Source organism: Artibeus jamaicensis, unplaced genomic scaffold (assembly GCF_021234435.1).
Source record: "Artibeus jamaicensis isolate MK-2021 breed Jamaican fruit bat unplaced genomic scaffold, CSHL_Jam_final contig_519, whole genome shotgun sequence".
In the NCBI taxonomy this organism is placed as follows: domain Eukaryota; kingdom Metazoa; phylum Chordata; class Mammalia; order Chiroptera; family Phyllostomidae; genus Artibeus; species Artibeus jamaicensis.
In genome coordinates, this window is record NW_026521871.1 from 55,892,874 (window position 1) to 55,909,876 (window position 17,003).

General features: G+C 55.6%; 2 protein-coding genes, 1 long non-coding RNA gene and 1 other non-coding gene across 4 annotated transcripts in view; 3 read left to right on the plus strand and 1 right to left on the minus strand.

Moving 5' to 3' along the window:
- The window catches only part of DOCK3 (dedicator of cytokinesis 3), a 294,505-nt gene extending 284,787 nt beyond the window's left edge, over positions 1-9,718 (plus strand). Inside the window, exons 50-54 of the mRNA XM_037128613.2 lie at positions 1,859-1,977; positions 3,133-3,220; positions 7,308-7,430; positions 7,942-8,024; positions 9,035-9,718. Of these exons, the coding sequence (XP_036984508.1) occupies positions 1,859-1,977; positions 3,133-3,220; positions 7,308-7,430; positions 7,942-8,024; positions 9,035-9,544 (923 nt within the window). The 3' untranslated portion in view covers positions 9,545-9,718. The remainder of the gene's footprint in view (positions 1-1,858; positions 1,978-3,132; positions 3,221-7,307; positions 7,431-7,941; positions 8,025-9,034) is intronic.
- Positions 9,719-9,898: 180 nt separating this feature from the next.
- Positions 9,899-12,999, minus strand: LOC128628042 (uncharacterized). Its single transcript, XR_008392367.1, has 3 exons — positions 12,852-12,999; positions 11,360-11,548; positions 9,899-9,966 (listed from the first exon to the last, which is right to left on the minus strand). It is a non-coding gene; the product is annotated as an uncharacterized LOC128628042 (long non-coding RNA).
- LOC119036760 (U4atac minor spliceosomal RNA) lies at positions 11,701-11,826 on the plus strand. The gene has a single exon (XR_005080055.2). It is a non-coding gene; the product is annotated as a U4atac minor spliceosomal RNA (small nuclear RNA).
- Positions 13,000-13,163: 164 nt separating the features above from the next.
- On the plus strand, positions 13,164-16,707 carry MANF (mesencephalic astrocyte derived neurotrophic factor). Its single transcript, XM_037128533.2, is given in 5 exon segments — positions 13,164-13,188; positions 13,191-13,376; positions 14,060-14,187; positions 14,943-15,084; positions 16,263-16,707. Coding segments are annotated over 5 exon segments (666 nt in total). The 3' UTR covers positions 16,448-16,707.
- The last annotated feature ends 296 nt before the right edge of the window (positions 16,708-17,003 follow it).

Genomic DNA, 17,003 nt, shown 5'->3' on the forward strand with positions numbered 1-17,003 from the left:
CTGAGCCAGGCCCTGAACTCTGTGAGGTTGGTAACTGCAGCCAATCTGAGAAAGGTGATGTGCCTCCCAGCTGCACACCTGCTACACAGTGTGTAGCAGTGCTCACAGGTGTGAGTTTGACTTAACAAAGCTGGTGTGAAGGTGTCCTGTCTGTTTCTGTGCGCACTACGGGGAGGGCCGCCCTTCAGAGCTGCAGCCAACACGGCCCAGGAAGCGTCTTGCTGGGAAGGCTCGATGGAAGTCAGTGGGAGTGGGGGCTTTTCTCCTGTGCTCATTAACACTCATCTTCTTGAGGCTGCCTTAGAGCACAAGTTCTAAGACAGAATATCGACATCAGTAAAAAATTACCAAATAGTAGCAAGCTAGGCCTAGTTTTCCCAGAAAGCATACTTGACCCATTCCCTTATCAATGAAGATGTCTCTAAGACTAGGTCTTAAAGCCAGCCTTGAGGCTCCACGAACAGGATTGCTCGGACCCTCTGTGGAAGGAGATCACACAAGCAATCATTTCATGACTGGTGTGCATTGGGTCGATTTCCTCAAGGCACTTAAGCCTCATTGTCTTAGACTACAACGAGTACAAGAGGGGCTTCCCAAAGTGCGAGGGGCAGGCTGGCTGCAGAAGACCCTTTCTGTCTGGGCCCCACCCATGCCTCCACCACATGCTCACAGGCCCCAGAGACCCTGAGTTTCGGGAACACAGAGCCTCCGGAGCTGCAGGTTCACCTCTCAGATGGAGCCATGGACTGGTCTCAGCTCTCCAGCACTGCAGAGAGGGGTTTCAGCCACTGGGGCCAGCCAGACCCCAGGGGACAAGCAGGGGCACTGGAGTCTAGGTGACCGTACCATGAAGGTCGGCATGACCCCCCCTAGTTTCTCGTGGATATGCTGGCATTTCTTGGATACTCAATGAGTGGTGCACATATTCAGAGGAACTTCCAAGTTGTCTGTTCTGGAGGAAAGCCAGGAAGTTAGTCGGACTACTTCTGTGGAAGGTCCCCTCGGGGACCACAGCTGGACCAGTTCCTGGACCTGTAGCCATGGCATGCATTGATGGGGACTGGGCCACACTACATCCGGCGTGATCTGGCCTTCAGAACAGCCCCTCTGTGTGGCCAGAGGAGGTCACACGGAGGCCCCACAAGAGAGGAGCATGAACCAAGTTAATCTGAGAGCCTGGGTGAAAGCTGCACAGCTCCCAGACCAACCTCATGACCCCGTGGTCACCGAAGGGCCGTCTCGGAGTAAGAGACCCCAGAGAGCCACCTGGGTCCCCAGGCAGTCTGGCTCTAGGGCTGCAGTAGAGTGGCCAGGTGCTGGGGGCCTGGAATCTGGGAGGAAAACCTCTGGGTAAAGGTAGCAGGGGGCTGCTGAGAACAGGGCCCGTGGTGTCTGGAGAAGGTAAGTGTGTGGAGACACAGCATGTCAAGTTAAGAACTGTGCCGCTACACTATCCGAGTGTCTGTGTCTGTGATGGCGCCATTGCAAACTGGCCTGTGCCTGTGTCTGGGCCCCTGAGAAGCCAGCGTCCAAGCCATAGCCATCTCCCCATAGTGCTGGGTGCAGGGGCCCCTAGGGGCCTGGTGCCAGCCTTCAGCTCTTCATGATCTGCCTCTGAGCATGGTGGGTCTGCATCACTATTGCCCCCATATATATCTGCCTCCACTGGGGTGAGAGGCGTAGTCCCCAAGACCATCTACCTACCACTCTGCTTCGTTCCTCTTGTGCTTACTGAGCTCACCCTCACCACAACTGCACGGGGACACCAACCTGGTTCCCTGGCCCCAAGGGTGCTTGCCCTCCAGGCACTCCTTCTGTGGCTTGTCATCTGTGCATGATTGTTCTCACTTGGTTACAGGCTCTCCCTCTCTGCCAGATAAGTACCGCCACGCCCGGGAAATGATGTTGCTGCTGCCGACGCACCGGGACCGTCCGAGCAGTGCCATGTATCCGGCAGCCATCCTGGAGAATGGACAGGTAGTCCATCCAGCCTCATCACTGCCCTCCCTGCCAGTGTGTGGGCCTGGGCTTCGTTCATCGCCCTTGCTGGGCTTGCTTTCTGCACAGTCCTCCATGCCTGCCCACTCCTGCTGTAAGACCCTCAGAAGGCTGCAGTCTCCTGGACGGGGCCTGTGTGAATCTGAGGACCAGCGATTCAGACGGAGGGCAGTGTGGGTAGAATGGTGGCAGGGTTGGAGCTGCCTTTGCTTGTGTGGCTGGCTGTCCTCTGGCCGGCCTCCTGAACTCCTCATCCCCGAAGAGTCCGGCGAAGGGCATTGGTTCTGTCCTGTTTGAAGAAGGCGGTGGTGCACGTGGGTCTGGAAGATGGTTTTCCTCCCTGTCTGTGAAAGGCATCTTCATCAGGGCAGACTCTGCCTCTTTCATCCATCCGTTCCCCCGAAGCCCCTCACCGCCTGCTGGGTCAACTTTCCATCCCATCTGCACAGCTTTCCAAATACTCTACCTGGGGGCCGGGAGCAGACTACAGGGATTACCCCTTCCTCTATCCAGTCTGCCCTGTTTTTCTCACAGAACCCATGAAAGTCACCTCCAAACAAACACCTGTTCCCTGGTTCCCGAGTGCCAGCAGCTTCTCAGCGGCACCCCCCTGCTTGGCCCTGTTAGGTGAAGGGAGCAGGTCTGCTTGGCAGCCGCCCATTGAAACAGGGGGTCCTGTCTGTGACTCGGGGCGTGAGTGCTGCCCTTTCTCTTCTCTCAGGGCAGCTGTGGACCTGTGCGGGGATCTCCAGGAGCCCAAACTCTCCGGTGCTCAGAATGAAAGGGGTCCCTTAACCCTCTCTGCCACTGTGTCTCTCTGGCAGGACAGACAGATATAGACACCCTCAGTACCTATCTTCCTTTTCTCGGCCACACGCAAGACAGCAGGAGCCCAGCCAGACACCGGAGGCTGGTGCCTCCGTGCTGCACGTGGCAGTGCCTGGGGCCCGTGGCCCCAGACAGCCCTCCCATGGTGTCTGACGTTCTCGGCACGTCTCAAGCATGAGCCATACCACTGCTTTGACTTCCCCCACCTGATTTTGGGACAGCCTTGCTCCCGTGTCCCACAACACTGCCCCCCATGGTGCAGCTGGTGGTTTTCACCCTTTCTGATGTTTTTTTTCCTTCCCTCAGCCGCCAAATTTCCAGCCAGCCCTGTTCCAGCAAGTGGTTGGAGCCTGTAAACCCTGCAGTGACCCCAATCTGTCTGTGGCTGAAAAAGGTATTGTTCCTCTACCCAGGTGGCCTTCCCCTGTGTGTGTCCCCACCCTGAGCATCTGAATCCTGTCCCTGAGCACCAGCTGGCCAGAGCTGAGCCAAACTCCAATACCCAGGCTTGTCTGTCTGTCTGTCTAGAGTCCTGACCAATGCCTGTAGTCAGGACTCTCTCTAGCCAGTGTCTGCTTGCTGCTAAAATTTGTATTCTGCTAGTTTGTATCTCTTCCTCCCCAGTGCTTGCCTCGGAGAGGCCCCCCCCCCCCCAGCTATCACCTGCCTGAGCCCACCTTTATGGCACCTCAGGCTGCCATGTGCAAACGGGGCAACCACTCCCATGGCTGCCTCCAAACCAAGCCTCAGAATTCAGCAGGCCCTTTGAACCCTCTCAACTTGGGCCCTCAGGGACCTCTCCTTGTTGCTCAGGACAGGCCTGCAGCCAAGCACACCCAAGAGGAATGGGAAGGACAGGCCAAAGTAAAGGAATTTCCTAGAGACAGCCCTGTCCAAGGGAAGCCTAGGGCGCCCAGAGGGAGTCCAGTCCCCCTATAGCTGCTCTGGCCAGCAGCTGCTGGGTCCATCCTACAAATCGCCAGCCCATCAACTATATACCATGAGACCGGGAAATCCCCAGAACAGAGGCTGCTTCAATAGAGGTGTTCTACCCTGGGTTCTGTTCCAGCAAGTGGACGGAAGAACCAGGCTGGGACCTGCAAGGCCGCGGCCCGAGCCCCAGACATGGAGACCTGAGTTAGTTTTAACAGGGTTAGTTAGAGGGGATCCGGCTCAGCCTGCTCTGACTGGGGACTCTGCTAAGCCTGCATGCCTGCTACAGAGAACCTGGGCACCTGTTCACCCATGTCCCTGCAGGTTACCCTCCCCTCTTCCATCTGTCAGAGGTTACAGCATACTCAGTCCCCAACAGTACAACCAGCTGTCCCATCAGAACCTGTTCCTTTAAAGCTGTCATTTTGTTGTCATTGCACCACCTCCTCACCAAGTCTGCTGTCCTCACCGTCACTGTTGCTCTGTTGCTCATTATGGGGGGCATGCCTATGTCCTATTCACGTACCACAGACACTGGTCCATGACCTCAGTGCCTGGCAGGCATCAGCACCAGGAGCTCAACCTCAAAGGGCATAAAAATTCTGGCTGAAGATGCCGTCCTAGCCTCAAGGATGCACATCCCCAAAACATGCTGCTTACCCGGACCACTGCACCTGTGCCCCAAACGATGGTGCATTTTTGGCCTTGAGGACCAGACTCCACAATGGGTTTTCTTCATCTGAGATGTGGAGCAATCTCAGAAGTGGCCACGAGCACAGACAGGCTCAGAGATCGAATGGGTGCTGGCGACCAGACCGGACCCTACGCCAACTGGATACAGACTGAGAAGCTGGATATATCATCCCCAAATGTGGGAAGGAAAGCATTTTCTCAGAAAAGAGGCTGAGCCCTGTCCAGGTAGCTCAATTGGTTAGAGCATCTTCCCAGTATGCCAGGATGACAGGTTCAGTCCCCAGCCAGGGCACATACAAGAATCAAACAATGAATACAAAAATAAGTGGAACAAATCAGTTTCTCTCTATCTCTCTCTGTGCCCCCCTCTCTTCATCTCTCTCCATCTCTCTCCCTCCTTCCCCCCCTCCCATCTTTCTCAAATTAATAAAAAAGAAAAGAGGCTGAGCCCAGAGCAAGCACGTCCGTGCCACACGGCCAGCACTTTCCTAGAGGGAATATATGGGCCAGAGTAGCAACATCCTGCATTTCCACCTGGATCCTCCAGGGGGCTTCACACACTGGCCTCCATTCTCTCATCACCAGGGTCCCGAGTACTCTGAGGACTCCACTTCTCACTTTCATGTATCTTTCTTCTCCAGACAGGGACTCCCAGACCAGGCAAGCCCACCCTCAGGGCTGTTGGCTGTGTACTGGGGACCTTGGGCCAGTGCTGGACCACAGTCCACACCCACAGAGAAAGAAGTGGCCAGGAGACAGTGGGGATCACCCCTCTTCTTCTGGGAGAAGTCACTCCACCACGGGTTTTCTGCTAGCCCCAGTGTACTTGTGCTGCATGGCAAGGTCCCCTGGCCACACTGCTTGCCGACATCAGGCTGCAGGGCAAGCTTGATGGTTTCTGATTCACGTGGACTGGCTTAGAGGCCCCCCTTTGTAAATCATTGCGGCTCTGCCAGCTTTCTTGCCCCACAGCCTTCCTGGCTGCAAGTGGGCCCTTTTGGCTAACTTTTGCAATCTCACAGCTCTTCCAGGGCCTAGGTGTGTGTGTGAGATCTTGGGCTGTCAGGACCCCTTGGGAGAATCCACCCAGACTTAGCTCCAAGCTTATTCCCTGACATTCAGTGGCTTTCTGTGGAGACGGGGCTGCTCTTTTGGGGGAGAGGCCCTTCAGTGCTAAGGACCAGGAAGCTCATGCTGCAGCTTGGAGAGAGACCTGCGTGAGGATAGGCCTGTCCTGTTCTTGGAGCGGCACGGCTCTCCAAGGAGCTTTCTGGTGGGATCTACCTGAAGCTCATTGGATTCAGAATTCTTTCCCCTCTTCAGGCCACAGCTGAGTGCCTGCCCACCCAATCACTGTCATACCCTCCCTGCAGCCACCATCTGTCAGCTATCCCCATGAGGCTGGGCAGTCCTGCTTAGAACTGAGGCTCTTTAGCCGGTGACATTTTACCCTGTGTTCTTCTGCAAGCCCAAGCTAGGTCCTTCCCAGTGAGGGGAAGAGGACGGACAGCTCTGCTTATCCCTGGAGCACAGAGGGCCTGTCCCCTCCTAGCCACATTCTCCTTGCAGGCCATACTCCAGCTCCTTCCCTTCCGGAGCTTGCAGGCCCCAGGAGGTCTTGGCATTGCCCACTCAGCACCTGGAGCAGGAAGAACCTGCACCCTGGCCCTCTCAGGCTCACTTGCACTATGACTGCCTCAGAACAGAGCCGGGCAGCAAGCCCCTGGGTTGTGAGCTCCCGCCTGCTGCTGACAGCCCCACAGGGAGCTTGTGCTTCCCTGGCCCCTTCAGAAAAAGAGCTTGTTTCTTCTCAGTTGTGTCTTGTCCAGGAGGGGCCGGCTGCAGGATTCACATGGGCTCTGCTGCTCCTGCAGAGGTGCCCGCAGACCCCGTCGTCCAGTCATCCCTCCTCTTCCTTCCAGCAGAATTGCTCGTCCCAGCTGTGGCTGAGGGGCTGGGATTCTGGCACTGGACTCCTTTCTTAGTATAGGTGGACACCCTGTTTTCCTTTGTCCAGGGCCCGCTCCAGCCTGCATCCATGGCACGTGGGTGCCAGGAACTGGGCCTTTCTATGTGCCCCAAAGTACCCATGGGCTCCACAACCTAACCTCTTAGAAAGCAGGTCCAGCTGGACCCAGGCCATGACACTTGGGCTTTATACACTTCTTCCGGGGGAGCAGTGAATACCGGTCCTTGCCTAGGAAACACCCTGTGCAGCCCCAACCCAGCCAGGAGGCACAGAAGCAACAGGAATGGGTAAAGCTTATATGTTACCACAGGCTCTTTGTAAGTTCAATTTTGGGGGCAGTTCCTGCCTACTCCCTGGCTGTGTAGCAGCTCCAGAAGGAGCAGTCTCTGCCGCCCACCCACCCTGCTGCCCACTTTCCCTGTGGGCTGAGGCAGTGGGGGTGTAGGCCCTGAACGGGACTGCCCTGACCATAGGCATGACTCAACTCTAGGAAGCTCTGTGGCCTGTGGTCTCTCTGTTCCTCCCCAGTTTCATCAGCCTGTTCCACACTCTTTTTCTCACCTCTTCTGTTCTTCCAGCAAGTCCTCGAAGCTGCAGGTGTTCTGCTTGCTGCAGTTTCTCTCAGCTTGCCTCATCCCGAGTGCTCTTCAGACGTCGTTCACTCTGTTGCTGTCTTAAGCAGCTTCGGTCCCTGGCTACTCCCTCCTGAAGGCTACAGAGTCTTGCTTGGCCAGTGTTTTTTGCCTTGGGGGCCAGCGTGCCACTCCCACATGTGCTGGGTACATAGTGCGCACCTGGAGAAAGCCACGCCCCATAGGAAGGGCTTCTCCCGCAGGGTGGCTCCAGAAGTAACCCCCCCTTCATGCCGTGTGTTTCCACCCTTCAGCGGTGCCAGCAGCCCCCAGCAGCTGGAGCCTGGATAGCGGAGCCCGAGAGGCCCAGCCCTTCCTGTCTGCCCACATGGGGCGCATCCTGGGCCCCCCAGTGCCTCCCCGAAGCCTGCTGCATGGTAAGAAGATCTCCAGCGGGTTCCCCAGACAGTCCCTGGTCTCCAACTCTGCTCTGGGGCAAGGGCAGCAGCCTCCCAGGCTGAGAAGACATGATTCTCTGGGCTAACTGAGCCAAGGAAAAACCATCCCGCCACAGGAAGGATCCTGCAGGCTTTGGGGTCGGTGAGGTTTCTGAGTATAGCAGGTGAGCTCAGTGAGGCCCTCCCAGCCGGAGCGCTGAAGACAACAGGGACTGTCATCACCCAGCAGCGAGCCGTAGACCTGCCACCTCTTGTTCCACGGACCCTGGCACATTCGACCATCTTGACTTCCCGTGTAGCCTGAGTGCCTTTTACTCCAGCAGCCTGTGTTTCGGAGAACTTCAATGAAAAGAGAGACTTTTCCGTGGCCTCTAATGCCTCAGGATTGCCAATCTGGACCCCCGAGTCTGCCCAACGGGCCCAGTAAGGTGTGCCGGTGTGTGGCCTGAGAGGGGCCTGAGCTCAGGCTGTGGTTCTGTTCCCTTTGCAGGTCACTACTCCCTACACTTTGACGCCTTCCACCACCCACTGGGTGACACGCCCCCCGCCCTCCCCGCCCGGACCCTGCGGAAGGTAAGGTACTGCAGCAGCAGCCCCACCGGGCTGTAGGATGGGTCCTGCCATCTGCTCTGCAGCCTCTGGGGTCTGCACCAACCCAGCCTGCCCCGCCCCTATCCTGGAGAGCACAGCTGGACAGGCGCTGGGTGTGGCCAGAGCCACACCTGGGGTGCCCATCCCCAGTCTGTTCTGCAGTCAGTGTGATGGGGGCAGAGGACTTACAGGGTCCTGGGTACAGGAACACAAGTACCGAGCATGTGGGCAACTCTGGTGACGCCACAAGCTGTCAGCACACCACAGTGGCTGACAACTCCCATGGCTGGTAGGTCACAGAGCATTTTAAACTAGAGTCTAGTCCAGGGGTGTCCAACCTTTTGGCATCACTGGGCCGCACTGGAAGAAGAGTTGTCTCAGGCCATACATTAAATACACTGTGACACGTAATCACAAAAAAATCCCATAATGTTTAAGTAAATTTACAATTCTGCATTTGGCTGCATTCATAGCCATCCTGAGCCGCCTGTGGCCCAAGGGCCACAGGTTGGACACCCTTGGTAGTCAAAGCAAGCAGCATCAGGCACCAAAGCTTTATTAAAAAGAAGAAACTCATTAACTTTCCTGCAAATTAGAAAAGATTGACTATCACAGGTTTTAGCATCACAATGTACTTGCCTGGTCCATGGCCAGCTGGGGTTCTTTCTACCTCCCCAACCAGCCTGACAGCCCAGCCCTTCCGTCAGTGCCCCAGAGCTGCAGCCAGCAGCCTGGGGCCTGGCTGCAGGGGCACAGATGACTGACAGCCGGGGCAGGGCCATGTTGTGGCCCCCAGGTGCAGGTGATTCTGAGGCTCCGTGGGCTTGCTGGGGCCCGAGGGGACGGGAGGCTGCTGCTGAAGAAGCAGGACACACCATTGCTGAGGGCAGTACTGAAGTTGCTTAATACGCAGGCTTGGTCTTGTCTTCACACCGTGGCCATCAGCCGGTCTGGAGAGAGGGATTCTGACGTGGGTGCCCTGTCTTTTGCAGTCTCCTCTGCACCCTATCCCCGCCTCCCCCACCAGCCCCCAGTCGGGCCTGGACGGCAGCAACTCTACACTGTCCGGCAGTGCCAGTAGCGGTGTGTCCTCCTTGAGCGAGAGTAACTTTGGGCACTCCTCAGAGGTCCCGCCTCGAACCGACACCATGGACTCCATGCCCAGCCAGGCCTGGAATGCAGACGAAGACCTCGAGCCACCCTACCTCCCTGTTCACTACAGCCTCTCCGAGTCCGCTGTCCTGGACTCCATCAAGGCCCAGCCATGCCGAAGCCACTCAGCCCCAGGATGTGTCATCCCTCAGGACGCCATGGACCCACCTGCGCTGCCACCCAAGCCCTACCACCCCCGCCTGCCAGCCCTGGAGCATGACGAGGGTGTGCTGCTGCGCGAAGAAGCTGACAGGCCTCGAGGCCTACATCGCAAGGCCTCCCTGCCTCCTGGGAGCACCAAGGAAGAGCAGGCCCGCATGGCCTGGGAGCACGGTCGAGGGGAACAGTGAGGGGCAGGGAGGCAGCTGGGACACCACCCTCAGAGCAGCTGGCTCAACCATTCCAGGTCCAAAAAGCAAGTACTCCCCCAGGGATCCGGAGAGGCCTGGCACTCAGGAGAGAGCCACCCAAGTCTACGTTCTACTGCCGTGAACTTGTGTGTTGCCATGTACAGAGGCCACAGCAGCATGAGGGTTGTGGCTTCTCTTTTTATTTCGTTTCTACGTTTCCATTTCTATGGGTTTTCCTTTCTTTTTTTGTGCAGTAGATGCTTTCTTCCTCCTGCAGTTCCAGACCATATGGAGCTCTATGGAGATATTGCACAGACAGAATGACTTTGCAGCTTTGCAGGGCCTGAGGTGGGAGCCCAGGCCCTCCCTCCAGGGTAGAGATGCACAGAAGAATGGAAATTGCACTAGGGACCTCTTCTTTGCTGTGTGGATGGAAGAGCTCGTGTTTATATTCAGGGATTGCGTGGACCGTGTGGACTACATGTCACAGGTGGTGGACAAGGGGGCTACAAGCCGTTTGCACAAATGCCTGCTCACCTGCCCACCCACTCTTTCGTCCAGGAGTATGCAACTGAGGGGCTGGCTGGGCCACCGTGCCAGCTCAGGCATGTGACCTGGCCTGACTGCATGCCCGGGCACACTGCCAGGCTCCCACCAGCCAGTCCTTCCTCCAGCTCTGGCTTGGATTTTTCCCTCCATCGCTTTTATTTCTGACCATTTGCTCCTTTCTACTCTCAAGACACCTCATGCCCTGCAGGAGCCCCCTTGACAAATGGAGCTGCAAAGGTTATCTCCCACCTTCTGGGGCTTGCGTGGGAGTGTGGAGCCAAAGGGACTACCCTAACCACCTTCCTCCCCAGGGCCCAAGAGACCACGTGTTGAAAGATTAGCTGGTATAGGAGTGAGGTTAAGGAGTGGCAGGGGCCGGAAATCCTGAGCTTTCAGAAGTGGCCAGAATGCCTGTCATCCAGCTCCTGAATCAGGGATTTTCAGCACTACCTCTGAGCAGTGGGGTTGGCTGCCCAGCCAGGCTTCCAAGCCCTGAGGACTCATGGTCAGGTTCAGCAAGCTCCTGGATAAGCAGAGTGGGAAGGAGCTTCTCCTTTTGGAATCAGGGAGCCATGCAAGTTGAATTACCCTCTAAGTGGTCAAGTGCACAAGTGGCCAAGTGCAGGGGACCTGCTCCGGGCGGTGGGGACCACCACTCAGGGTTCAGGGTGGGCAGGAGGGCAATTTCTCCAGCCTCCCCAGTCTGTTGGACAGAGCGCAATGGAATCTTCATGGGAAACTTTCTGGTCAGGGCACCGATTTTCCTCTTGGTTTATTATTTGGGGGGAACAGGGTGAGGAAGTAATGGTATTCTACCAGGGTGCTTCTTAGTTACTTTAAAAAGTCTGCATATAGACTTTAATCTTTCTTTTGCTTGAGCTCACAACTCTGACGGTCACAAGGCTGCCTTCTCCTTGCCGAGCAGGTGTGCTCTCCCCTCGTTGCTCTTCTGGCCTGTCTAACCTCCATGGCCAGACCCCACCCCTTCATCATAGCCCCTTTCAGACAAGGCCATGGTCAGGGCGTTTTTCTCTTGTAAACAAACACCAGCTGTTTAAAAGGAATGCTAGCAAGTAATCTATTAAAAAAGGTGGAAGGCCACATTATCTTCAGGGCACGTGGGGGTTTTTGTCACCGGTGTTGGTCCTTTCTGGTACTGTAAGGATGACTGGGCAGGGTGGGTCAAGTTACAGCAGCCCCAGCCCGGGAGGGCAGGCCTGGACTAGTGTTCCCAAGAGTTGGAATATTTGGGGGCTAGCCTTGTACCTGACTCGTGGGTAGGAGGATATCTTTAGGCTTGAGGGCACCTCTGAACCTCAGGCCCTGGAAGAGGCAGTCATCATGTAAGAACATCCACCTTCACCAGGTGGCACGGGAGGGGAAGGAAGGCATGTGGGTTCACTTGGCCTCCCTCTGTGCAAGGTGAGTCACGTTTGGTTTTGCTCTCCATTTTCCCTAATTGGATGAAAAGAACAAATTTCAAATCCCTTTTGTTGGAGAATCAGCCAGTCTGAAGGGAAGTGGGAGGCCAGAGGCAAGAGTCCTCTGAAAAGAATGTGAATAACTGATTTTTCTTCTTTCAAGCTTATTTGTAAATACCTATTTGAACCTTCCTTTTCTTGGGGTTGCACTACTGCCCAATGAGCGTGTAGTGAGGACAGTATTGCTAACACCTGAACGACACACTCGCATCAGCTAGAGCTCTGCTTTACCTTGGTGCAATTTTTGGGAAAAAAAAAAAAAAAAAAAAGAATAAAATAACTAAATACCTATTTGAATGCTGTGTATTTGTACAGGAATTTGAGCAAAAAATGTATAGAGTGTGATGTCCAATCGATATTCAGCCCTGTAAATGTGTTTTTAACCTCTGGCATTCTGTGCTTATTTAAAATAAGACTTCTAACCATTTCTTTTGTGTATTTATGTTTTAAAAAAAATAGGTGGTTTAAAAATGATCTTACTTGTACCAGAGAGCAAAGTTAAAGAGAAAAAAATTTGTACTAGTGTCCCAAGAGGTATTTTACTGTATATATTGTGGCAGCATGTTCTACATCCAACAAGTAATGTGAATTTTAGATGTAAATATCTGACACTTGATTCCCCCCTTTCCCCACTCCCTTGATTGCTGTGATGTGAATTAAAGATGAATACCTGATACTGACCCACTGAATTCACTGAATGGGAGCAGCACAGGTGCCCCTCTCTGACCCTTGCCGCTGGGCTCCAAGCCCATTTTGCCCTTATAAATCTTTCTGCAACAAGCACAGAGCCACCTTTCCCACGTCCTGCCTTCAAGAACAGATAGCCAGGCTTGCACTTGAAATGAAGGCAGCCAGAGAGAAGAAACAGCCTCCAGTGCTAGAGCGCGGACCCCCAGGTCCCTCAGGAAGTGCCCAGGGCAGGCAACGACCTGAGCGCTCAGCTGCGATGCAAGCGGCGGCCAGCCGCCTCGGCTAGGCTTTTGGAGCTTGTGCGGACCCGGGGACCTGTTCCTCGAGTGGGGACAAACCTAAGCCTATTTCCTTCCCCAATCCCAGGCGGCCTGCTTCCCCTCGCTCTTCCTAGGGGAGGTCGTCCGACCCGGTCTGTCAGCCCACGCACGGCGGCTGCGGGGCGCCGGGTGCAAGCGGTGGACAGCCGCGCTGCTTGGGGAAATCCGGACATGGTCTGCAGATCTCGTAGGCGCCGGAGCCTCGCTAGCGGCGGCCGCCCACCCTGTCTGGCCAGTTGGGTCGCGGCTGACACCGGAGCCCCTGACCTGCACCATTACTCTGGGCCCTTGACGGAAAGGTCCGCAGGGTCTTCTGGGAGAATGTGGGGTCCAACACAGCGGTAAGGGGTACTGTTCAGCAGACGCAAAACCACGACCGAGCCTCCCTCGAACCTCCGTCGCCAAGTCCCGGCCATTACTGTTGCCCTTTCCCACAATGGCGGCTGAGCCGCTTCCGGCAGCCCGTCCTGCTTCAATCAGCGTCCGACAACTGTCTAGGGCCGGGGGCGGGCGTAACCACTATCCAATGGGGGAAGGCAGCGTGGAGCCGCCCGTCTGGGCTTTGGCGGGCGTGGACCAATGGGATCGCGGCCTGTGGGAGGGCGCGAGAGACCGCCCACCAATGGAAAGCCACGGCGCGAGGCGTGGACCTGGAGGCTGCGCAGCGCGGCGGGCGCGGTTCAGTCGGGCAGCGGCTTCGGAGGAGGATGTGGGCTACGCACGGGCTGGCTGTGGCGCTGGCTCTGAGCGTGCTGCCGGGCAGCCGGGCGCTGCGGCCGGGTGACTGCGAAGGTGCGGTGGGGCCGAAGTCCGTGCGGCGGGGCTAGTCTGGCTGCCGAGGGGTTGGGGCTGGAACGGGTGGGGGAGGTGGCGGCTGGTCCCAGCGGGGTCCGCCGGAAGAGGGGCCAACCCCAGAACTAGAAAACATTTCGTGGGACTAGATCGTGTTGAAAGCTTGGCCTGAAATTGAGGTAACATTGGTGTTTTTGTTCTTTCCCTCCACTGGGCAGAGGCTCTCGGGAGCGGCCGGGGTCAGGAGTCCAGGGGGTGGGCGTGGGCACCTTGCCGGGTCCCGCGGCGTTGCGAAGCCGCACCTCAGGGTTTGTTGTGGTATTTGGAAATGACAGCATTTGGATCCTCTGTTCTTCAGCCTCCACTATGCCCATTTATGAGGGGTTACAGTGAATCCATTTCAAGGCCACATTTAGTCCCGGCTGAAACTTTATGAAAGAAGCACCAAGGGGCAATTTGTGAGGCGTTGAGTGGTGCTTGTTCCCCGTATGCCCTGGGTGTACCAAGGGACCCCAGCACCCAGGAGTTGGGTTCTGTCCAACTGTGGGTACCAGAGAAAAACAGGTGATGGAAAAATTCACCTCTCTGTGCTTCTTACTACACTTGCTGACCGAGTTCCCTCCTGGCGGATTGGGCTGCAACTGGGTGATTGCTGAGCATCTCTCATCTCTCTTGTCTTCCAGTTTGTGTTTCTTATCTGGGAAGATTTTACCAGGACCTCAAAGACAGAGATGTCACATTCTCACCGGCCACTATTGAAAAAGAACTTATAAACTTCTGCCGCGAAGCAAGAGGCAAAGAGAATCGGTTGGTGAGTAGCCGGTGACTGGCCCTTTAACCCTCTGCCTCACAGGCCTGGGTGAAAGTCCTTGCCCCCTCATCTCTTCAGGAGAAATGGTTAGTTCTGTTGGTGAAGGAATGCGGGGCTGACTTGCCTTCCCTGCAGTTGTCCCTTTTTATCCTGTTTGTGTTGACTAAGCACCTACTCTGTGCTGGGCACTGGGAATGTGGGAGGAGAAAAGTGACAGGCGAAGAAGAAATGGTGCAGTGGGGTGAGTGGCAGGAAGAGAATGGCCCGTAGGGCAGAGGGGACCTTCTGGAGAATTCCAGGACCTCTCTAAGGAAAGGTCATCCTTCGGTGGGGGAGGAGTATCCTGGGCAGAGGGAACTGCCCCTGTGAGTGCCCAGAGGCCAAAGGAGCTGGGCAGGCATGAGGATGGGAGGAGATGACGAAGTGTACACAGGGTCAAGTTGAGGATGGGAGCCCCAGAGAAGCAGTGCCTTTTGTAGCTTTGATTTTCCTGGCAGTCCGGTTTTTCTGTCTCTGTTACTTAAAGGTGTGAACACTGGTGACTCTTAATCTCACTTGGTAGCCGCCAGCTCTGGGACCAGGTATGAATGTAGAGCTTGGGGCTCACACTGAGTGCATCTGACCACCAGGACTGGCGAGGCCTGTGAAAATGAGGCCCTGGCAGAGAAGGAAGATGTATTGAGATGTCAGTACATTTTGGAGGAGACAGTTTTCAAGTGGCACCTCCTGAAGGCCGTTGTCCTTTCTTGCTGCAGTGTTACTACATTGGGGCCACAGATGATGCGGCCACCAAGATCATCAATGAGGTGTCGAAGCCACTGGCCCACCACATCCCCGTGGAGAAGATCTGTGAGAAGCTCAAGAAGAAAGATAGCCAGATCTGTGAGCTGAAGTATGGTGAGTATGGCCAGGCCCTACTGTGGCGCACACTGTACTCTGGCATCATGGGGTCTGCCTGCTAGCTGGTTGATAAGCTAGAGCTGTTGGGAGCTATATAGCTAAATATGGCAGGTGGTGCTCGACTGGGGACTGTGGGGGCAGGTTCTGGATTGGCATTGTCATAGGTGGAGATCACAATAGGTCTCAAACAGGCAGCAGTTCAGCACTTCGAAGGAGGTGGGGCATTAGCCAAGAGAGTGGAAGAACATTCCAGACAGAACAACTAGGCAGTGCAAAGGCAGTCCGGGGCATGACAAGTGGATGGGCAGGTCACAGAGGGCATTGCACGTTGGTGAAGGCAGATCTGGCTGTTAGTGTGGGTGAAGTTGGGGACATCAGTTTTGGAGGTAGAGAGGGGGTGTGGTCTGACATCCCTTGGGTTTAGCAGGTGTGTCCTGGATGCAGACTCTGAAGGCCCAGCAACCGTTGTCATTTTGAAAAGAAGGGCTCTGTGCAAGCAGGCGGGTCATGAGCTGAGGTGCCTCCGCATCTCTGGAGCGGGTCTCTGGTGGGAAGAAAGTCAGGGCCAGCAGTAGTTGTTCTCTTCTGTGAACTCAGCGTCACCAATGTATTTTATTGTGACTTGAGCGTCCAAAGGTCCGTGTTCCCCAACTGGTGTCAGGGATGCCTGAACTTCTGGGAGTGACCCTGGAAGGGGTCAGTTGGCTCATGGTCTCTGTGATCACAAGCAGTTATGGAGAGTAAGCTGCGGATGAGGGCCTAGCTGGGAGACTAGGGCTGCAAGACCTGTCTGCTCTGTCATTCTGGAGTCTGTCACCCCTGGAACTGTCATCCTGCAGTGTCTTGATCTCTACCATGAGTGTTTAAGAGGCACTTGGGGTAGTGGGAACCACATTCTTCCATTAAGAACCCTGTAACTTCCATCCCTGTCCCTGGCGACACTGCATATCTGGTGGACACTGCCACTGTGAGCCTAGCCTTCTTGCTGAAGAGGCAACTTCCCCCTCTGGGGGCAGTGGGCACTGACACGTGTGTGTGTCTGGGACTGTTGGCCCCGTGACCAATAGGGCTGCTTGTTTAGGGGTGGTCTGGCCATGCAGGGGGGTCCAGCCTGGCATGTTTTGGGTCTGTGGCTGCCCCTGCCCAGCTGGTTACTCCCCTGCTCTCTTCTCCAGACAAGCAGATTGACCTGAGCACAGTGGACCTGAAGAAGCTCCGAGTGAAAGAGCTAAAGAAGATTCTGGACGACTGGGGGGAGATGTGCAAAGGCTGTGCAGAAAAGTCCGACTACATCCGAAAGATTAATGAACTGATGCCTAGATACGCCCCCAAGGCAGCCAGTTCACGGACTGATTTGTAGGCGACCGATCCCTGCTGCACCTGAGGGAAAAAACAAAAACAAAAACAGTTCAGCTGTGTCTTCCCCAAACAGCGTTTTGTAATTTATTTTTTTAGGCTGGCCCCTGACAGTGTCAGGTGTGAAGCCTGGAGCTTTCCCGATGATGCTGGCTCTACAGCGCCCCTGTAGTGGGTGGTCCACTTCCTTCTGTTGCTGGTTTTCTCTAGGACTTCAAAGTGTGTCTGGGATTTTTTATTAAAGGAAGAAAATTTCTAGCTGTCCTTGGAGAATTAAAGTGAATACTGAAATAGGGTCTTATTCCCAGTGAAGATCCCACTGGCTTATCCTTTCTGGCTTACAAAGAGTTTTCAAGTGCATTCCCAAGTGTGCCTCAGCCAGCAGCGCTGGAGGTGCCCAGGTGGGACACAAGCTGAAGTGGTGGGGATGTGCGGGGCTGGGGGAGGGGCGCCCGGAGGAAGTGGAGCCTGAATACCCACCCAGCCCACAGTGGCTCTTGCCCTGGTGAGGAGGGCTGGAGGCTGGCACAGCTGCTTGCGAGGCATGGGGTTGAGTCTAA